Source organism: Ipomoea nil, unplaced genomic scaffold, assembly GCF_001879475.1.
Source record: "Ipomoea nil cultivar Tokyo-kokei standard unplaced genomic scaffold, Asagao_1.1 scaffold2279, whole genome shotgun sequence".
Classification (NCBI taxonomy): domain Eukaryota; kingdom Viridiplantae; phylum Streptophyta; class Magnoliopsida; order Solanales; family Convolvulaceae; genus Ipomoea; species Ipomoea nil.
In genome coordinates, this window is record NW_017618707.1 from 1617647 (window position 1) to 1641190 (window position 23544).

A 23544-nucleotide genomic window follows, 5' to 3' on the forward strand; every position below is an offset into this window, starting at 1 on the left:
GTTGGACTCCTATATAAGAGGTCGTGGGTTTGAGTCTTAGTGAATGCGTTATTGACTTTTTGTGCTTTATTAGGTTGAGAAAGTAAAATGAACTAAACAAACAAAATAAGATAAAGTGAGTATTACTTGTCAATGTCCCTAAAAAAATTATCTTTTTTCTTCTCCCCAAAAAAATAAAAAAGAGAATTCTCCTTTTTTTTTTTTTTTTTTTTTTTTTTTTTTTTGTTAGACCATGAGATGTCTTGAGTAGACCCTAACTATAAATAGGAGACACATTTAAGCTCGTATCATATCCAAATTAATCATCATTTGCACCGGCCCAATTAAGGGTCAATTGTATATATCTTGTATTCATTAAATGTTTTTTGTAACTTTTTTTTTTTTGGTACGCCAAATGGGGCCTCGGTGGCCCCATGTTAGTAAATTCTTCTTGTAGCAATGGACCTCGCGTCCCTTTCCAAAATGTTGTTAACGCCTTCTGGGGGGTTCTCCAGGATTAAGGTCCTGACAAATTTTACTGTGGACCATGGTCTATGTAGCAGCATGGATCATAAAATATGTATCATTACTCCCTATGTCCCATTTTATGTATCTGGTTCGATTAATGAAACTTGACTGAAGTTATTTTTAATTCAATTTTTCATAATATTAAGTTTAGTATTTGTATACTAAATTTATATATTTAGAAACTACACTAAAAGTACTATTAAACACACAAAATCAAATTTAAAAATAAGTAAAAAAAAATACTAAAGAAACTAAACAAGTAAGAAATATTTGGTTTGATCAATAAATAGTAAGTAGGACAGATAAAATGGGACAGGGGAGTACATTTCAGTTTTATTTGACAATATTACTATGTTTTTTAGTTTAATTTTCCCTCCACACTAGTTTCATTATAGCAATACTAAAGTATTATTTTTTTCTATTATAGTTTCATTTGATAATATACATTATTGGTTGAGCTCTTTTTTTGTTTCATTTTCCACACATACTAGTTTAATTATAGTAATGTTGAAGTATTATTTTAATTGCACTTCATGTCATTTGACAATATATGTTATTGTATGGCTCTTGATTTTAGTTTCATTTTCCACGCACACTACTTTCATTATAGCAATACTAAAGTATCATTTTAATTATACTACAGTTTCATTTGACAATATTGTGTTCTGTTTTTTACTTTCATTTTTCCACACACACTAGTTTCATTATAGTAACACACCAACGTATTATTTTAATTCTACTACAGTTTCATTCGACGATCATGGTCCACTATATAACAAGTGTAAGGTCCCCAACCACTCTCTTGAGTCTTGACCCAAGTTTGCAAGGTAGTTAGTACATTGGTTTCCTTCCCAAAGAGTATAGTTGATCTCGCAATTCTGGATTTACCTCATGATATTTTTGCAATCCACAATCGAAGTATCAACTTGTGGATGAGAATCGCCTTCACCCTTGATGACATGAACCGCTTCAGAGTTCGTTTTCACCATCACTTACTAGGAGAAGAATACAATGCCACGAAGTTAAGGGCATCCCCAATTGTGATTTTTTTTTTCTTTTTTTTTTTTTTTTTTCAGAATTTGTGACTTGAGGTGGAAGAAAGAGAAAAGACAGAGAGAATGAAAAAAAAATGTTGCAAGAAAGGTGAATTTTTTTATTTAAAAGATGGACCCCACAAAATGAAATAAAAAATAGTTACACACGCACCAACAACGTTCAGTGGGCACGTGTACTACACGTTCCCATTGGGCATGTTGAAGAGTGTCGCCAATTGATGACCACTCTTTTTTTTTTTTTTTTTTTTTTTTTTTTTTAAAAAAAATTCTAACATAAATGTAATTAGAACCGGAGATGTTCTTATATAAGGTATAGTTATTTGTTTGCAATTAAGACAATTATGAGTGCTTTCAAAAAAAAGACAATTATTAGAAAAAGTCACCGGGAGTACATTTTGAGATTTAGAAAGTTTGAAAAGTTGCTGGCCAATGAGAGCTCATACATGAGGTCAGTGATAGGATATCGTCCTGAGAAGAATAAAAAAAAAATTCTACTTATCAAGCACCTTGTATTATATTTTCTTTCCTTCTCTCTCTTCTATTTATAGTTTTGAAGTTTTAATAATTGTTTGTGCCAAGGGTCTTGTGGTCCAATGACACTAAGTTACTCTCTTATATAGTTATATGATAGGTTGTGGGTTTGAGTCTCAGTGTATTTCATTAGATTGAGAAAGTAACTATGAACATATACTACATTGTAATAGAGTCAGTAGTATTTAAAAAAAAAAAACAGTAATAGGGGTGCAATTTTACCACATACATTTTTTTGTTTTGTTTTTGTTTTTGTTTTTTGTTTTTTTTTCAACTATTTGATATGATCAAAATATTTTTACTCTTTCTATTTTAGAAAGGAGATATCAGAATAAGTGATTACAGAGACAGTATAAATATGTTTGATAAGAATTTAAAAAGAAAATTACATTTGAATATGTTAAATGCTGAAAAGTGGTTGTCCGAATGAATTAAAATGTAAATTGATATGTTTTACTCAATCAAGTTGGTCATGCTATATATTTTTAGTAACTACGGAGTACAAGGTTTCAAGTTCGATCACCAATGGATGTAGACTGATTTACCTCATCATATTTCTTTATTCACTAAGATCATTTATCTAATGTAAGTTTTCGTTAGTAATTGTGAATTTTTTCGTAGCTAGCATTTTCGTTAGTCCCTAGCTAGTATTTAAATTTATTGCGTGTCCCCCTTTTTGTAGATTTAAAAAAATTGTGAATTTTTTCGTTAAAAAATAATTGAATCTTATTCTCACCAACATCTAACACAATCACACGAGTGAAATATATTTATAAAAATGCGGGAAATTTTACGATCTACGAAGACAACAGCTATAACATGGCTGTCAATTTAAAGAAAAAATAAATAAAAATAAAAGAAGGAAAGAAAACAGTGCGCGGGGAAAAAAGTTTTTGGGGTCAAAGTTCAAAAATTAAAAAATGTAATGGAGTAATTAGGAAGAAAGAAATTAATTAATTAATTAATTAAAAATTGCTTGACCGCGAAGTGAGTTGCTGAGTCAACACGTTACACGTGGGAAGGATCCGGTATCCCGGCGGGCATTATGATTGCATACCGTGATTGCTACACGCCGTCTCATGCTAGATCATAGCTGAAAAGCTGTAGTGTTGTCAATGCAATCGTGGCCGTCCATTTTGATGACTAGAAATATTGGCCATGTGGTTGACTTCCCCTCCATCACAGTTATTCACATGCCGTCGGCCGACTCTTCCCTTCCCCGCCAGGCCACATTCACACCCCTCCCAATCACTCAGTCAACTTTTGGCATATTTTTAGTCCGCACGAGCTTAGTTCAATGGTTCAATAGATGATATTTAAGAGAAGAGATCAATATTTAAACTTCGATGGCGACAGTGTAAAGATTATGTTCAAAGTCGTAAATTCTTTGTATGCATCGACATTTGAGATTTGACTCTACCTGCTGAGCCATTGAGTCATCGTGATTTACATCTTCCCTCATATGTTCTGTCAGGCCGGATTGGAGCAAATTATGCTGTGCATGGTGCATAAAGATGCAAAAACGACATCGTTTTGTATTAAAACACGCGTCCTACTTTAAAAAAAAAATCACTTTCGATTCCCAGCAACAACATTATGTTATTTTTTATTTTTTATTTTTTAGTTCATTCATTCTGAAATTTTAGTTATGAAATTATGGATGTATAGGTATGCAATTCTGGATTTATAGTTATTAAATTATGGATATGTAATTATGCATGGTGTAGTTATGCAATTCTAGATTTTATAGTTTTGAAGTTATGGATGTATAGTTATGCAATTCTGGATGTATAATTAGGTCACTGAACACTCCAAATGTATGCAATTTTACCGGATAGCAGGTTACAATCAATTTTAAAAGGTTACCTGCTTACGTGAAAGTTGAGTTGGCATTTTTAATAATTTTTAATAATAAATTTAAAAAATTAAAAAAAAAAATTAAATCCCTCAAGAAGAGGGGGGTCGCCTGTCATTTTTTTAAAAATTTATTAAAAATTATTAAAAATGCAAACCACGTAAGCAGGTAACCGGTTAAAATTGATAGTAACCTGTTATCAGGTGAAATTGCATACATTAGAAATGTCCAGTGGCCTAATTACATTTTTTTTTTCGTTCAGTGGCCTAATTGCATTTTCAAGTTACGTTCAGTGATCAATTTTAAACTTATTCCAACTTATGTTAACCATCAAAATTTTAATTTTTTAAAAGTGAAATTATAATTCATTTTACTTACAAATTACTTGTTATAATTATGTTAACAAGAATTTTATATTATGTGTATTTTTTTTTTTAAATACATGAATGTCACGCAGGCTATTTTAATTTTTTAAAATATTTTTTGTGTAAATAAAATTAAAGAGAAATACAAGTTATATTGAGATGGCTTCAACGTGGCTGTGAACAAAGAAAATTGAATAATATATATTGAATTCAAAATTCCGGTTACATGTCAAGTATCAATCAATGCGGTGTGGGTACAAGTCTCTGAATGGTCCTCTGATTCTCCAATTGATGTCTTGAACACTCCACCATTGAAGGGCCTCCAGGTTTCAAGTGGCTTAATTTTCAAAGAAGGGCTTGTATATATAGCTTGTTCTTCTTGAAGGGCCTCCGGGTTCAAACGGCTTGATCTTCAATAGAGGTTTGGATCAACATGTATCAACATATGGAGGAGGAGGGACTTTTACTTTCAGGATCACATTTTTATTGTAATCTCTGAATAGTATATATTTATAGATATTTACATGATTTTTCCTAGGATTTTTTTTTGTGATTACATAGAAATGAAACCTCCTATTTATAGTTGTAGGATAGAAGAGTTTTGATAAACTCAAACTCTTTTGATATTATCTAAATTAACAAATTATATAATATCAATATTATCCATAAATATATTCAAATATATTTATATTAATAAATAATCAATATTTATCAAAATTTAAGTGTCTACAAATGCCCCCTCGAGACTTGCTTGTACACCACTTGATAGCATATACCACTTGAAAGTATGTAGTGCAAGGAAGTCTCGACACTACAACTTAAAGATATAAGGTCGTTTCAACTCGTGCTAAGGAGCCTTGAAAGATATGGGGCCGTTTTTACTCGTGCCAAGGAGCATGAATATGAGGCCGTTTAAACTCGTGCCAAGGAGCATGAATATGACGCCGTTTAAACTCGTGCCAAGGAGTATCATTTAGTTTCCTCCATTTCAAATTTCATACGGGGTTTGCTCCCATATCGGTTGTAAGTGCCTATGAAGAGATGAGAGGCAGAGCTGTCCCACTGGGCGTGCCAATTTGTGAACAAAGAAAATTGAATAATATATATTGAACTCAAAATTCCGGTTACATGTCAAGTATCAATCAATGCGGTGTGGGTACAAGTCTCTGAATGGTCCTCTGATTCTCCAATTGATGTCTTGAGCACTCCACCATTGAAGGGTCTCCGGGTTTCAAGTGGTTTAATCTTCAAAGAAGGGCTTGTTCTTCTTGAAGGGCCTCCGGGTTCAAACGGCTTGATCTTCAATAGAGGTTTGGATCAACATGTATCAACATATGGAGGAGGAGGGGCTTTTACTTTCAGGATCACATTTTTATTGTAATCTCTGAATAATATATATTTTTAGATGTTTACATGATTTTTCCTAGGATTTTTTTGTGACTACATAGAAATGAAACCTCCGTTGTAGGATAGAAGAGTTTTGATAAACTCAAACTCTTTTGATATTATCTAAATTAACAAATTAGATAATATCAATATTATCCATAAATATATTCAAATATATTTATATTAATAAATAATCAATATTTATCAAAATTTAAGTGTCAACAAAGGCATCCATGTATACAAAGAAAATTACATGTGAAAGTCATATCAACATAGCATGCAATAATAATAGTAATTTAAATAGAAAAAGATGCTAATTGCATTTTTAAAAATAGTTCAAAGGTATCCCCCCCCCCCCCCCCCCCCCCCCCCCAAAAAAAAAAAAAAAAAAAACAGTTCAAAGGTTAATATGAAGTTTCTTTTTGGTAATTCGATGGTATAATTATTTTTTAAATAGTTTAAATGCTTATTTTACCATTCTCCTTATTTTATATTCTCTAACAATCTAACATGTATGTTGATTGATTATTGGTTTTGTAAATGTCATTTTTTTTTCTATTTTGTAGTCAAGCTAACATGTAGTATCTAACATGTATGTTGATTGATTATTGGTTTTGTAAATGCCATTTTTTTCCCTATTTTGTAGTCAAGCTAACATGTAGTATTTGCACAAAAATCAGAGTTAATGCCTCCACTGTGACCTCCCGTTTGGGAGAGCCACATTTATGTGCCTGGCCACAAAGTTTTTGGATAAATAAAGTTTAACAATAAAATGTTGTACTATTGTGAGCAAAGTTTTAGATTTGAACATTGTGAATAAAATAATATGTAGTGTTGAGGGGATTTTGATAAATAAAGTTTAACAATAATTTAGTTTCAAAATAGGTTAATGTACTAAAAGCTAGCGACCCTTAAAACTAACATATGTTTATTTGTCAGTACTCAAAAAAACATATGTTTATTTTCCGAGTGCGCCACTAATAAACATCTTGCATTTGATAGTCGTGTGAGGGTATATTATGTATAAAGTAAACTAATTGACTTATTAATACTATTTCTAGACTAATGAATGATGATGGGGAGTGGGTGGAGGGGGAGCCTATGAAAAAATGTTATCTTGCAATATTATAACCATATTTTCTCCTCTGGAGCACCGGGATCTGGGGAGGATTTCTTTGAGGGGGTAAATCCGCGTGTCACTCAGGCACAGAACGAGTCGTTGTTACGACCCTTTGAGTTGGAGGAGGTTAAGGATGCACTATTTGCAATGTTCCCAGATAAGGCACCAGGCCCGGATGGAATGAATCCAGGTTTTTATCAGCAGTTTTGGGATGTGGTTGGGGGGATGTGGCGAGTTTTATTGTGAATTGTGTTGAATCATGTGATTTCCCACCTGGGTTGACTGATACTGATATTGTTTTGATCCCTAAGAAGAACACCCCTGAATTAGTGAGTGACCTGCTCCCTATAGCTCTCAGTAATGTGATTTACAGAATCTTGGCAAAAATGGTATCTAACAGAATGAAACCATTGATGGAAGAAATAATCTCTGAGTCACAAAGTGCTTTCATCCCAGATAGATTGATAACGGATAATATCCTACTGGCTGCGGAGGTAGGGCATTTTTTGAATAGGAAGCAGTGTAGAGTGGGGGGATGGAGTGCTCTTAAGCTGGATATGGCAAAGACATATGATCGTGTGGAATGGTCTTTCCTTAGAAAGATGATGCTGGCTATGGGGTTTCATGGTGGTTGGGTGGAATTAATTATGAAGTGTGTAACCTCAGTTTCTTACAATATTCTGGTAAATGGCTCAAGATGTGATCCTATTGTGCCAACACGTGGTTTGAGGCAAGGGGATCCTTTGTCCCCATATCTATTCATTATTTGCGCAGAAGGTCTATCCCTATTATTACAGCAGGCACATACTGTGGGGTCATTACATGGATGCAGGGTAGCCAGAGGTGCTCCCCCAATTTCACACTTATTCTTTGCAGATGACAGCCTCTTATTCTTTAAAGCTAATGTGGAGGAAGCAAGTGAAATCAAAAAATGCCTATCTGTGTATGAGGATCTGTCAGGGCAGGCAGTAAACTATCATAAGTCAAGTATATGTTATAGTAAGAACACAAGTATGACTGATAGGGAAAATGTGGCTGAGATTCTGGGAGTGACACAGGCCCCGAATTTTGGTAAATATTTGGGACTCCCCTCTTTTGTTGGAAGGCACAAGAAAGCAGTTTTTGCATATATTGAGGACAAAATCCGCCAAAGGATTGGATCATGGAATAAGAGGCTGCTGACTCAGGCAGGTAAGGAAATACGGTTGAAAACAGTAGCACAATCTATGCCTACGTTTTCGATGAGTGTTTTTTTGCTGCATATATCTGTGTGTACGGCAATAGAGAGAACTATGAATCGATATTGGTGGGATTCTGGAACTGACAAGCGAATACATTGGAAGGCTTGGGATAAGTTGTGTATCCCAAAGAAGTATGGAGGATTAGGTTTTAAAGACTTACGTGCGTTTAATCTAGCAATGCTGGGGAAACAGGCATGGCGGATGTTGACTAAACCTGAATCTATAGTGGCTCGTGTGTATAAAGCCCGATATTTTCCTAAAGGATCTTTTTTTGATGCACAGATAGGAAATAATCCCAGTTTCTGTTGGCGAAGTATTATGGCAGCAAAAAGTATAGTTTGCAGTGGGGTAAGGCGCAGAATTGGTAATGGCGAGTCTACACTCATATGGGCTCACCCCTGGTTACAAGATGATCATGACCCTATGGTACAAACAGAAATGTCAGCACAGCTGCAGGAAGCCAGAGTGGCAGGTTTGATTGATCAACAAACGGGCACATGGGATCCCTCAATTTTAACAGATTTGTTCCAACCCAATGATGTGGAGAATATTATGAAAATACCTGTATCCCCGGGTTATGATGACACTTGGTACTGGCATGGAGACCTGAGAGGAATGTACTCTGTTAAGAATGGATACAGGCGAATTGTTGGAAATCATCAAAATAATAATGGGACATTTGCAGAATGGTTGAATTTTTGGAAGCTCAAAATCCCCCCAAAATGGAAAATGTTCATCTGGAGAGCCATTAGTGATATTTTGCCTACCACAACCAACCTACTTATAAAGAGAGTGGATGTGGATCCACATTGTGCCATGTGTGGAATATTACAAGAACACACAATGCATGCCTTAGTGTTGTGTGATTTTGCTAAGAACACTTGGGAACAATCCAACCTTACAATTCCCAACATTGACACAAATATTTTTCATGTTTGGTTTGGTGAGCTTTTAAATATTCTAGACTCTGATGGAATATTATATGCAGCAGCAATTCTTTACAATATATGGAGAGCAAGGAATATGGCGGTTTGGGAAGCAAAGTTACCACGACCGATCACCATACTCAGGATCGCCGCTGCAGCCAAGGAGTCGTGGACCCGGGCGCATCCACCACCTGTAGCCCGTGCTGCCCCACTGCCGACCGAGCCGCCTTTGGCGCAGGAAAATGCCGAACTGAACCACGCCGAGCCGCACATTGTCGAGCAGCACGATGGGTCGCCCAAGAGAATTTGTTATGTCGATGCGGGATTCTTGCCAGAGACAGGCCAAGCTGCGGGTGGAGCTGTTCTAGTAGACACGAATGGAGCTTATGTTTCGGCTCATGCCGGACCACTCCGGAATTGTACCTCGCCGCTTATGGCCGAGGCATTATCATGGTTGAAGGATCGGGGAGAACAAATTGTCGAGATATACACGGATTGTCTAATGCTACATCGCTATCTTACCACACCAACCGTTGCGTTGCGTACATACCTAGGCTATGCCATTGACAACTGCAGGCTGCCTGCATCTTTATTTCAGTCTTGTTCGTTTCATTTAATTCCTAGATTAGATAATTATTTAGCTCATGCTTTAGCTACTACGGCTTATCAGCAACCTGTTGCTATGTATTGGGATTTACTCTCACAAGATATTATTTCGGCCTATTTTTAATATAGCACCATATAATTTTCAAAAAAAAAAAAAATTGACTTATTAATAAACCAAATGCTAATAATAATAATAATAATAATAATAATAATAATAATAATAATAATAATAATAATAATAATAATAATAATAATAATAATTATTATTATTATTATTATTATTATTATTATTATTATTATTTCTACGTTTTCATTGTCATATCATGCACTTCATCATACATCTTTCTATGCCATCAATGTTATGTCAACAAAGTTCATGTTTTGAATCAAGACTCGAACTATGGTAGTTGGAGTCCACACCTACGCATATGCGAAGGTGGGGAATGGCATAGTGGGGGAATAAACAACCTATTGGCCTGCCTCCCATGCTTTTCCAATTTCAGATGATCTTAGAACAATGTTGTAAATACGAGTAGTAGGAAAACATTCTGACGGAGAAGTCATGGTTGGCCTCTTCGTCTAGAGAAGCTGGCCATGGTCTCTTCATAGACTCCAAATCAGCAGGAAATCCGCGTCATGTCATCAGGTAAACTGATAAATCTATAAACAATTTTAAGTAAAAAAAAAAATTAATGTTTTGTGGATCGAAATACACGTTTTGAAAGGTCAGGGTGTGACATGAATAATCAGGAAGGTTCATGGTGCGAGTGCGGGATGACACTTTAGCCAAAACAATTCTATAAAGTTTTGCTTCATTAACATTCAAAATATCTTTGTTTTGCTATATATTCTGCCAAAAGGTTAAACCCCAACCCTAAGGGCCCGTCAGAGCATTTGAGAGGATGTAAATCATGGTGACTCAACTAAACATGAACCACAGAGGCTAGACCGGTGCTCACTACACACAAAAAATCCCCTCACTTTGAGAGGTTGCTCTCACACTGCTGCTGATGAGACTCAATCCCTGATCATTCTTCCAAAATTTCACCTCTATGACCAATTGAGCTACCCATGCGGGCATTGTTTTGCTATATATGACAAGGCCATGATTAACAATCAATAAGTTAGACTTAACCTTTGCAAAATATTTAAACAAAATACCTTAGACGCATGCTCTACTAACCACATCAAAATTGGATATAAGAACACTATAAAAAGGACTAACTTTCAAAATAGTGTCTAAAACAGAGCCTAACATCCCAATTACCATATGCAGTACTACTTTTTCACTATAAAAGGCTATAATAAAAAACGAAAATGATCAAACTAGAAGAATCCTTTTCATCGCTCCTCTATGTCTCTCCACCAGCTCAATCAATAGACATGAGAAGCTTCTCTTATTCCCAAAATTTCATGCAAAAAAACATACATATATGTACAAAATTACTACAAAGATAGCGAATTTGGTTTGACAGTGTTCTAAAAGTTTCATAAATTTTACCTTTCTGTTTCCATGTTAAAAATATTATGTCCAATTTATTTTTTCCTCAATTTATTTATATTTTATTCCATCATCCAACCAGTTATGTTCGTCAATCAATAACGATCCAAAAATCGTAAAAACAACCACTAATATAATTAATTATTTTACACACCACTAACTATCAGCCATAGCCACATCTACTTGCCCATCACAACATACATATTCACTCTAAGATTACCAAAAAACTACGATCACTCAACATTAAATTTTGAATAATCTCATATTTTATAAATTAGAAATGTAGTTGAATACAAATGCTTTTTTCTTTAAATAAAGTTTTCCAACGAATAATAACCATTTATTATTATTATTTAAAAAAGTAAAGTAAAGAGCAACTCAATAAAGAGGTAAGTCTACCTAGTGGCTTGTGGTCCACTGGTATTCGATTGGCCCCTTATGTGGGATGTCTTAGGTAGGTTTGAGCCTCGGTGTAGGCGTAGATAGTGTATGGGTATCCCCTTCCTTTGTAATAAAAAAATGAGTTAATACCCAAAATCGTCCTCGACTATAGTGGTTTTTCTCAATTTCGTCCTAATAGACTTTGGTGACCTAATATCGTCCCAGACTTTTGTGTTTCACTCAATTTAGTCCCATACTTTTGTGTTTTTGCTCAGTTTAGTCCCTCATTTGTTATTCTGTCCATTTGTTGTTAAATAAATAGACAATTCAGTAATTTTAATATTGGCATCTCTTTACTCATAGACATGTGAACTGCGAAATCATTTTTTTTTTTTTACGAATTACTCCCATAATTACTCCTAAAACTGTGAATATAAAATTTGATTTGCAGGTCCGGGAGTAATTCTGAGTGTAATTCGTACAAGAAAGAGGAATTTCGCACTTCACAAGTTGAAAGTAAAGAGAGATCAATATTGACATTACTGAATTGTCCCTTTATTTAACACTAATTTGACGGAATAACAAATGGAGGACTAAATTGAGCGAAACACAAAAGTCTGGGACGATATTAGGTCACCAAAGTCGTTTAGGACGAAATTGAGAAAAATCACTATAGTCGAGGACGATTTTGGGTATTAACTCAAAAAAAAAAAAAGAGGTAAGTCTTTAATTAGAGTTGACCTTTAGTTGGCACTAGGCATTTCTAGAGTTGACCTTTAGTTGGCACTAGGCATTTCTAGAATGAGTTAATACCCAAAATCGTCCTCGACTATAGTGGTTTTTCTCAATTTCGTCCTAAACGACTTTGGTGACCTAATATCGTCCCAGACTTTTGTGTTTCGCTCAATTTAGTCCTCCATTTGTTATTCCGTCAAATTAGTGTTAAATAAAGGGACAATTCAGTAATGTCAATATTGATCTCTCTGTACTTTCAACTTGTGAAATGCAAAATTTCTCTTTCTTGTACGAATTACACCCAGAATTACTCCCGGACCTGCAAATCAAATTTTATATTCGCAGTTTTAGGAGTAATTCTGGGAGTAATTCGTAAAAAAAAAAAAGGATTTCGCAGTTCACATGTCTATGAGTAAAGAGATGCCAATATTAAAATTACTGAATTGTCTATTTATTTAACACCAAATGGACATAATAACAAATGAGGGACTAAATTGAGCAAAAACACAAAAGTTTGGGACTAAATTGAGCGAAACACAAAAATCTGGGACGATATTAGGTCACCAAAGTCGTTTCGGACGAAATTGAAAAAAATCACTATAATCGAGGACGATTTTGGGTATTAACTCTTTCCAGAATATATATATATTTCCGCCGGAACAATTTCATCGATAGGGCAACGTCATCTGCATGGACATACTCAACTTCATTTCGAGGTGTGTGGTTGGCATTGAGGACGAGATCGACAATGTCAACTTCGAGCTAAGCGTGGTGGCATCGATGATTTGGTCATCAACATGGACCCATGGTTAGCTCCATTTTGTTGAGCATATCATATATAAACATATATGTGCACTTTAACTATCAACTTAAACTTTTAATTGAGATATATAACATCATTTAATTTGGTATCAAAGCTACCTCTATACCAAATATCATAAAAGGCTTTTAATTGATATGAAACACATTCTTCAATTAGCAGTGGTATGTTAGTGACTTAGTGGTTGGTTATTATCGGTTTCTTTACTTTAACATGGTATCAGAGTTGACCACATGCAATAGGTCATGGGTTGGTTCTAATATCAAATTATTATGTGCATATAGTTAACAAACTGTAAATAAATTGAAGACACGTAATATGTTAACTACATACACATAATACACAATTAACATATTATGTGCATGTAATTAACATATTATGTGTCTGTAATTAACAAATTATATGTCTTCAATCTATTTATAGACACAATACTTATTAATTGAAACACATAATAAATTAATTGTATACACATAATTTTTGAACCAGAGTCGACAATGCAATATGAACTCTGGTCTATGATATAGCAATGGCTTGGACTAGGCAAATTATTATGTGGACCATGGTTCACACAGTGTTATGTGAACCATAACAAAAAGTACATTTTTAATATACTAAATGTACATTGTTTTTGTACTGAATGTACATTGTTTTTGTACTGAATGTACATTATAACTCAGCACAAAAATAATGTACATCTCTTGAATACAATGTACACTATTTTTATACATTTTGTACATTATTTTTGTATTGAATGTACATTATTTTACAATATACAAAATATGATCCACACGATTGCTTGGGCTATATATGGGCCATTACTAGACTTTCTTCTTTTTTTGGGCCATATGATATGATTGTTAATGTTGAAAGGGCGGCCCAATAATTGCAAACCCAAATATATATCGTCCAATCGTTATGGACCCGTGTCTAGCATGCATGCTGGACACGGGTAACAGTGCCGTTAGGCAATGTTTTTTTTTTTTTTTTTTTTTTTTTTTTTTTTTTTTTTTTTTTTAATTTCAGATTGCTTCGTTATAGGAGTATATGTTCATAATTTTATTACTATATGTTCATAATTGTAAGTTCATAATGTCAGAGCTCTATGTTCATAATTTCATAACTGTACATTCATACTTCCATAACTGTACATTCATAATTTCGTAACTGTACATTCATAATTTTCGAAGCTCTATGTTCACAATTTTAGAGCTCTATGTTCATAATTTTATCACTATATGTTCATATTGTAAGTTCACAATGTCAGAGCTCTGTGTTCATAATTTCATAACTGTACATTCATAATTTCGTAACTGTACATTCATAATGCAATAACTGTAAAATCATAATTTTCAAAACTCGATGTTCACAATTTTAGAGCTCTATGTTCATAATTTTATCACTATATGTTCATAATTGTAAGTTCATAATGTCAGAGCTTTATGTTCATAATTTTATAACTTATATTCATAATTCCATATAGATTCATAATGGCACAAACGAATAAAATGACACATTTTTTAAAAAAAGGACGTCGTTTTGGACTCGAGTCACCTGCATAATTTGCGTATATCGTCATAGTAAGCGCGATCTATTTCAAATTTCCAAGCTCCCCTTTCCTTCTAGCTCTTCAACGGCTCCCCCAACTCCATTTTCAAATTCAAAATTGAAAATCCCACGCTTCCCAGTTTAGCAATGGCGAACACAGATGCCTTCCAAACTACACCAACCAAGACACCCGCATCTGAGAGGCCTCCAGCCACATCTTCCAATTCTAAGAAACACCACCACCGCCACCACGAAGTTCCCTCCGCTTCTGAAATGAGGAATCGATTCGAAGCCTATAATCGGCTGCAGGCAGCTGCGGTCGCCTTCGGAGAGAAATTGCCGATTCCGGAGATTGTTGCCATTGGTGGCCAGTCCGATGGCAAGAGCTCTCTCCTCGAAGCCCTACTAGGATTCCGGTTCAATATCCGGGAAGTTGAAATGGGCACCCGACGCCCTCTTATTCTGCAAATGGTCCATGATCCAACTTCTTTGGAGCCTCGATGTCGCTTTCAGGTTCAATTTGAGATTTTTGAATATTTTAATCGCTTGAAATTATTACAAGGTATTCCATGAATTAATAATTCTGAGCGTGGATATATGAAGCGTTCTACTTGCATATAGTTAACAATTCTTACTGAAATCATATAGTTCGAGGCATGCGGAAATTGAAATGTGCAATAAATGTAGAAAAGGGTATCGTATAGCATAATGACAGATAATAAGGCAGTCACTAGTATCAACCTTTCAGGATTTTAGCTACTAAAAAGAATGTGAGGATGGAAGGGATCCATAAATCAGATTACTTTATATATCTCTAGCTATGACTTTTTTCTCAGTGTGTTATGCGTTTGTAGTGATATGGCCATGTGGGATTGCTTTGATGTTAAATTTTACTTGATGTTTCTTGAGGTAGAAATTGACTTCTGGGGTCTGTATTTGATACAGGAGGAGGATTCTGAAGACTATGGGAGTCCCATCATTTCACCGTCTGTAATTGCTGATACCATAAAGTCAAGGACCGAAGTTCTATTAAAAAGAACTAAGTCTGCAGTGTCTTCAAAACCCATTGTCATGAGAGCAGAGTATGCACATTGTCCTAACCTTACCATCATTGATACACCGGGCTTTGTTCTAAAGGCAAGTTCTCTGGCTTGTTGAACATGCATATGATGAAATGTTCAAAATTTTGTATGCAGTTAAATAGTTCTCTGTTGTGCAAATAATGATAGAAAGATATTGCAATTGCAGGCAAAGAAGGGTGAACCTGATAATACGCCTGATGAGATCCTATCAATGGTGAAGTCGCTGGCTAGTCCACCTCACCGTATTCTTTTGTTTCTTCAACAGAGCAGTGTGGAGTGGTGTTCTTCTCTATGGTTGGATGTTCTTCGTGAAATTGATCCAACTTTTAGGAGGACGGTCATTGTTGTCTCAAAATTTGATAACAGGCTCAAGGTACTTACACAACCTTCCTTTCTAGGACCTGCTTGTATTAAATGCACTGGTAAAAATAATTAAGCCTTATTCGTGTATCTTTAGCCACTGATTGAGAAAATTGGCTTTAATAGTGCAATAACATAACAACTGGTTCTTTCTGTTAATGTTAAAATTTTGGTTGTTTGTTGAAAAATATTACTTGTATAAGGATAAATTATCAAATAAAAACATGTGAGTGTGAATGCCATGATCACATTCTCCTTCAACAACCTTGTGATAATTTTAATCTCAAATGAGTCTTCAGTTGGAAATGACTGTGACTAAATTAATGTGTAGGAGTTTAGTGACCGGTGGGAAGTTGATCGCTATTTGAGTGCAAGTGGGTACCTTGGAGAAAATACTCGTCCATATTTTGTGGCCCTACCTAAGGATCGAAGTGCAGTGTCAAATGATGAATTCCGTAGGCAAATCTCTCAAGTTGATGGAGAAATATTACGATATCTGCGTGATTCTGTTAAGGGGGGTTTTGATGAAGAGAAATACAGGTCCTACATTGGATTTGGTTCTCTCAGAGATTATTTAGAAACTGAGCTCCAGAGAAGATACAAGGAAGCTACTCCAGCAACATTGGCCCTGCTTGAACAGCGGTGCAGTGAAGTAACTGCTGATTTAGCCAGAATGGACAGCAAAATACAGGCAACTTCGGATGTTGCACATCTTCGAAGATCCTCCTTGCTGCATGCTGCTGCTTTATGTAATCATGTGGTCAGTCTTATCGACATCATCCAATCATTTAATTAAATCCCTAATATCTTCATCTACTGTTTGTTATGAAGCATTTGATGCTACATGTTGTTTCTTTATGTAATCATGTGTTCAGTTTTATTCCCAACATCTAAATATAAAATATAATTCCTGATACCTTTGGAATCTGCTGCTTGTAACATTGTATTTAAGTGTTGAACTTATGAACAAATGTATTCACATTATTTGTACCCCAAGTACTGAGATTGTTTTTGTTGTTTTTGAAGGGTGCACTTATCGAAGGAGCAGCTGACCCTGCTCCTGAGCAATGGGGAAGAACAACTGAAGAGGAACGGTCAGAGAGTGGTATTGGTAGTTGGCCTGGTGTTTCGGCAGTTATTAGACCTCCAAATGCAACACTTCGCCTTTATGGAGGTGCAGCTTTTGAGAGAGTGATGCATGAATTTCGGTGTGCTACATATTCAATTGCTTGCCCCACCATTTCAAGGGAGAAGGTATCTCTTTTTTTAAATTTTATAATTCTGAATAAGCAATCCTCAAGTTGGAACTTTAGAATGCAATTTTAAAGAATTTTGATTACAGGTAGCAAATATTTTACTTGCTCATGCTGGTCGAGGTGGGAGTAGAGGGGTTACAGATGCAGCTGCAGAGATTGCAAGAGCTGCCGCACGCTCTTGGCTTTCTCCTCTTCTTGATACAGCATGTGATCGCATATCATTTGTTTTAGGAAACCTCTTTGAACTTGCCATTGAAAGAAATCGACGATGTGATTCACATTGTAAGTATTTTTCCAGTAACAACAATCCATCTTTTCTTCAGTCTAATTGTGCTGTCTGCATTAAATGCACTGGTAAAGGAGCACATTCATCATTAAAATAAATTTTCACCTGTTTGCTGTTGAAGTATTTATATGCATTTCTCTGTTAACTTCAATGATAATGTGAAAAGTATCAGTTAAAGAAAGCACTGTGGTACTTATTGGTGGTTGATAGTGTTGTGAAAGGAGCATATGAACTCTGACAAATATCACTTTCCTTTTGCTTAGCATTCTTAAACTCTTTCTTCTTCTTAAAAAAGAACTCTCCTTATTTTTGTGGGTCACTCTGATCTGCAGATGGACATAGAGATGGGGATGTTGATGGATATGTTGGTTTCCTTGCCTCTCTAAGGCAGTCTTACAACCGCTTCATAAAAGATCTCTCCAGACAGTGCAAACAGCTTCTTAGGCACCATCTTGATTCAGTTACTAGTCCATATTCTCAGGTCTGCTATGAGGACTTCTTGGGTACTTTTGGAGCTGGTTCAAACACTATATACAACTTGAATCAAGCCTCAGCTGGTTCATTTTGTCTTGAACTTTCGGATGGCGGGCCTTCATTGCGCAGTGAAGTCATACCACAAGACCAAGAAAATATGCCTCCTGAAAAGAATGGGCAGGAAACAACACCTGGAAAAATTGGGGAGGCCAGAGATGCGCTTCGTGAATGTCAAATGACTGTACCAGAGACTCCATCTCCTGATCAACCTTGCGATGCCAACTATGGAGTAAAAAAAGAACTTGTGAATTGCGTTGATGTTGGAGCAAGAAAACGGCATTCTAGGCTGATTGGCAGTAACAAAAATCCTGATAATTTGAGGGGCCAAAATGTAAGCCTCTTGTTTGGAAGTGGGGATACTAATTCAAGATCAGCCTCACCTTATGCAGAGATCTGTTCACTAGCTGCAAAACATTTTGCCAGAATGCGTGACGTTCTGGTTGAGCAAAGTGTGTCATCTACTTTGAACTCTGGCTTTCTTACTCCTTGGTAGGTTTCTAAATTCCTCCACTATTTGATCATCTCTAAGAGTCTGCATAAATTCTATGAACTCGGGGTGGCTTCAAATCTTTTGGTGCATATCTTTAACAAAATGGGCTGCAAAGGAATTTTTTGCACCAGAATATACCTGGACATTATGCCATCTTAATACAGACATTGCCATTGCAGTCAATGTTCTAATTTATGTTGTCAGCTAACTATTAAACGAATGAAGTATTTCTCTAACTGTGCAGTCGGGAGAGGCTCTTCGTGGCACTTGGATTGGATTTGTTTGCTGTCAATGATGAGAAATTCATGGACATGTTTGTTTCCCCTGGATCAATCGATATCCTTCAGAATGAACGCCAATCCCTTCATAAGCGACAAAAGATGCTACATAGTTGCTTGAACGAGTTCAAAAGTGTGGCTAGAGGACTTTGATAGAGATCCGATCCTTCATATGGCCTGGATTGCTCTGATGGTTGATCCACTTCCGGGCTTCACTTCTTGTGAAACCATTATGCCATTGCCAGCAACATCTTGTGACACTGTGAGTTGATTCTTTTCAGGTTGTTCAAATGCCCTCATGCTATAACGATCTGATAATTTTCCTAGTCTTGTTGGCTTGTTGCTGCACACCAAGATTCATCTGCATTAGATTTTCGGGTTTTTCCATTCTCATGATTCTAGCTGACCTAAAATAATGTTTAATATTCTTCCATTCTGGGTTAAAGCAATGGTGATTGATTCTTTTCTTTTTAATCTCCCAATATGAAAAGCCTCTATGCCCATTCGTGTGTCTTAGTTAATGAAACCATCATGTTGTTATTTAGAGTAAATACCGGCGGAGGTCCTCCGACTTTGGTGGCACTGTCACTTTTAGTCCTCAACTTTTAAATCAACCACTTTTAGTCCTCTTATTTTTTGTTTCTAGCTATCTATGGTCATTTCGTTAAACTTGACCATCTAATGCCATTTTCTAAAAGATAATTCAGTTCTTTCATAATTAATTTATTGATTATTATGTTTAATTTTCTCATCAGAATAGTCAAACAATGGTTTGCCAACTATGAACGTGTACAAAACTAGCTCGTGAATCAAAATGACGTACAAAAACTGGTACGAAAGTTGTGCCAAAACGACGTCGGGATATCTCGGTATGACTCGACAAACATAATAATTAATTTATTAATTATGAAAGGACTGAATTATCCTTAAGAAAACGACATTAGATGGTCAAGTTTAACGGAAGGACCATAGATGGCTAGAAACAAAAAGTAAGAGGACTAAGAGTAGTTGATTTAAAAGTTGAGGACTAAAAGTGGCAGTGTCACCAAAGTCAGAGGACCTCCGCTGGTATTTACTCTTGTTATTTAACTCCTCACCTCAATACTTGTTTGAACAGAATGTACAATTAACTAGGGATGTGAGAGTATGGTTTTACCTTGGAATTTTATGGTTTTTGAACATGTATAATTTTTTAAGTGGGCATAAACTTATATAAGATTGTCTTGGTTGTGATACTAATAATAATCATACTTTTTTTTTTTTTTTTTTAAAACCAACCAACCAAAAGTCCAAAACAATGCATTAAACCAGAACAAGTAATAAGTTCTCCACAAAAGATGGAGGGTTATTAGTTTGGGAGGATCCCTCGTGGCCAAAGCATCAGAAACACTATTCATAGAACGCCTAACAAAAGAGAAGGAAATCATAACTAAAGCAGAACACAAATTAAATTAAGACACTGGCTCACAATGATACCAATATAGCCAAAAGCACCACGATGCCCTTTCAAAGCACTATGAGATTCAAGCAGTCTAAGTGGACCTCACACATTCGACACACCCCGATCTTTAAGTTATAAAAGGGCCTCCTTGCATGCTAATGCCTTTGCCGTGTATGTGTCCATGTAGCCCGTGAGCGGGCTATTCACCATAGCGATAAATCCCTGCCTATGATGTGTACGCATCCATGTAGCCTGTGAGCGTTTCACCGCAACAATAAACCCCTTATCCTTGTCACACAACACCGCTCCAACCCACGCCGCATCACCCCTTGCCAACCACGGACCAACAACGTAGCAGAGCAAACTACGCACCACTCGGACCCCCCCCTCCTGATGCACCCGCGATCCTACAACCGCTCCACTCATTTGCCCGTTACCCTGCTAGTCGGGCAGCACCCTCGCTGTCGTATTCACCACCTCCACCGTGGAAGACACGACTCCATTCTAAACGACCCAATTCCTCAACCCCACACCCCACATTAGGATTGCCATCTTGCACAACACCCCCCTAGGCTCCATCCCAAAACAACCCTCCATAACCTTCTCAAACGAACCCCTTGTCGCAAAACAACCCGCCACTCTACCTAACACCCATACCTGGCACACCACAACACACTAGAGAAATACATGGTTTAGAGTTTCCGTGCCAAGCTTGCACACCGGGCACTTGAGCTCAACATCCACATGCCTCGCCCGTAACGCCACCGTAGTCAACAAGATCCCACACATACATTTCCACGGGAAAATCTTAACATTCTATGGCACATTTAAACCCCAAAGCACACTCCATCGTTTGAACCACGTGGGAGCAACAACAATGTGGCCCTCTGCGAGTTTGCGGTAACCCAACTTAACTGAATATTCCCCCCGCAAGTCACCCGGTCAGAAGCAAGTATCCCCAAAGCCTGGACTCACTGGAACCTTCCTGATCAACTCTGCATCACTCCCATCCAATAAATCCTCCAACAAGTCCTAGTCCTACCCCGTTCTTATCCATCTGTAGCAGACTAGCCACCTGAGCACCCACAAGCACCAACCCGTGGGGTTGTACATTTGAATGAGGTGTGTGGTATTGTTCATTTCACCTTGTAAATGTGTGTAAAGCGTGTGTGTCAAGCTCAATTCTTTGAAATTTTTTGAAAGGATTTAGTAAGTTCAACGTGCAATGCTATAAATGGTAAAAGTGAAAAATAGAATACCTCATCCCAAAAGACCTTACAGAAGAATCAAAATCGAGTTCGATTTTGTCTCCAGTTGGCCTCTGTATAATTAGCAGTTTATCCACTATTTCAGAACTACTTACATATGAGCCAATGGCATAAAGGTAACAACAAACAAGTTCGGCCTCGGAAGTCAGGGTGTGTTCCAAATATTAGTGGTCTCCCCATTTCCTATCCTCCTCCTTACATTGGCTACTACCAATCCATGACTTGCCATGATACTTCAACAATAGCTTGGGATGCTCCTAAACTAGCCTCATATAACAATTCATCCCTGAATAGAATTATATTACATATCCCCTTATGAGAAATGACATTCTTTAACTCTTATATTGTGCCAACGCTAGTGCTATACAATAATGAATAATCGCAATCTTATATTTCATACACATATTAGATATAAATAATCTAATTATATTGGATAGGAAAATGCTACATGTACTCCAATTTTTTACTCCCAATTTGTACTCCCATTTTTCTCTCAACTTGTACTCCCACACACAAAACTTTGATAGACACTTGTATTGGGACCCACATGAAAAAATAACTAATCAAAATCCGTCACAGGAAATAAAATTTAGAAAATAAGATTAGGAAGTGCATGTAGTAAAACTCTATTGAATAATAGTATACAAGCCTAATTGAGCTCGTTATCATCGAGCGATTTAAACCATGACTCAATAGAGAGTGAGCGACTAGCGAGTTGGCTTGGCTCACATGCATTCTATCCAATTCACTTATTCCAAACCAAACAAACTCAAAAGCAGTCACTCACCTCATTACTCGAATTTGATTGGTAGAGAGATATTACACTGTTTAATAACCTTTTTAAATCAATTAATAACTTAATACCAATATTCTACTTTAACATTTGGTAAAATATTTGGTTCTTCAAACTTATTTATTTATTTTGATATTCATTTTTTTTATTTGGAACTACTCCGTATTTGATAAAAATTTTGTAAACAGTTGATGCAAAAATTGTACTCCTTTATCTTATTTTAGCTGTTTATTCTTTATTGATTAAACCAAATATTTCTTCATTGTTTTTTTTTTTTTTTTGTATTTTAAATTAGTCTTAAATTTCATTTTGTATGTTTAATAGTATTTTTAATATAATTTTTAAATATATAAACTTTATATAATAAAAAAAATAAATTAAAAATAAGAATCAAACATAAAATGAGACAAATAAATTAATGAATTAAAATAAGGGAAAATGGCACTTTTTTCCCCTTTGTTATATACTTATAGCACTTTTTCTCCCTAAATTATTTAAGTGGCAGTTTTTCCCCCTGATATATTAAATGGACATATTTACCCTTAAAATAAATATTTCATTTATTTTTCTTCTCCAACAAATTATAACCACAATTTGAAAAAATAAAATACATTAAGTGTTAAATTTAGAATATTTTAAAAATAAAAAAATAAAATTTTAAAAGAAAGTTTGAACCAACCGTTCAAATTGGATCCAAAATCTTGAACCGACGGTTCAAAATAAAACTCAAATCGCGATTATATATACATATATGTGAGAGTCAATATAAATGCGGAAAAAAACATACACTATTTGCAAATATTATAATTATAATTTAAGCTATTGCTAGTAGTTGTTCCGATTTGAACCTCCGGTTCACGGTTCAGGATCCATTTTTTCCAGTTCACGATTTTAATAAACGGAAACCCAAATATTGGGTTATGTTATGAATCATAATCGAAATTTTTTAATTTGATTGCTATAGTGTTTGGTTCAGTTCGAACCGAACCGTGGTCATCCCTACGTATAAGCAATAATTTGGTGAAGAAGAGAAATAAATAAAATATTTGTTTTAAGGGTGGAAATGTCCGTTTAATATTATCAGGGGGGAAAACCGCCACTTCTATAATAATTGAGGGGGCAAATGTGAATGCATGAATAACTCAGGGAGAAAAAGTGCTATAAGCATATAACACAGGGGGA

At 35.7% G+C, this 23544-nt stretch overlaps 2 protein-coding genes across 2 annotated transcripts; both read left to right on the top strand.

Annotated features, from left to right (window-relative positions):
• The first annotated feature begins 7205 nt into the window (after positions 1-7205).
• Positions 7206-10118, top strand: LOC109150406. Its single transcript, XM_019298316.1, has 2 exons — positions 7206-9588; positions 10096-10118. Exons 1-2 carry the CDS (start codon positions 7206-7208, stop codon positions 10116-10118), a joined length of 2406 nt encoding a protein of 801 aa, XP_019153861.1.
• A 4513-nt stretch (positions 10119-14631) lies between these two features.
• On the top strand, positions 14632-19305 carry LOC109150360 (dynamin-related protein 5A). The gene is made up of 8 exons (XM_019298266.1): positions 14632-15087; positions 15520-15711; positions 15823-16029; positions 16348-16776; positions 17043-17270; positions 17359-17554; positions 17891-18581; positions 18827-19305. Exons 1-8 carry the CDS (start codon positions 14722-14724, stop codon positions 19011-19013), a joined length of 2496 nt encoding a protein of 831 aa, XP_019153811.1. The 5' UTR covers positions 14632-14721; the 3' UTR covers positions 19014-19305.
• Positions 19306-23544: the final 4239 nt, after the last annotated feature.

Bases quoted from the DNA above. Each gene is read 5' to 3' on its own strand.
- LOC109150406 (XM_019298316.1), top strand. From the start codon at position 7,206: ATGGTATCTAACAGAATGAAACCATTGATGGAAGAAATAATCTCTGAG. The intron at 9,589-10,095 runs GTTCGTTTCATT...TTCCAATTTCAG, and splicing joins TGCATCTTTATTTCAGTCTT to ATGATCTTAGAACAATGTTG.
- LOC109150360 (XM_019298266.1), top strand. From the start codon at position 14,722: ATGGCGAACACAGATGCCTTCCAAACTACACCAACCAAGACACCCGCA. The intron at 16,030-16,347 runs GTACTTACACAA...ATTAATGTGTAG, and splicing joins AATTTGATAACAGGCTCAAG to GAGTTTAGTGACCGGTGGGA. The intron at 17,271-17,358 runs GTATCTCTTTTT...TTTTGATTACAG, and splicing joins CCACCATTTCAAGGGAGAAG to GTAGCAAATATTTTACTTGC.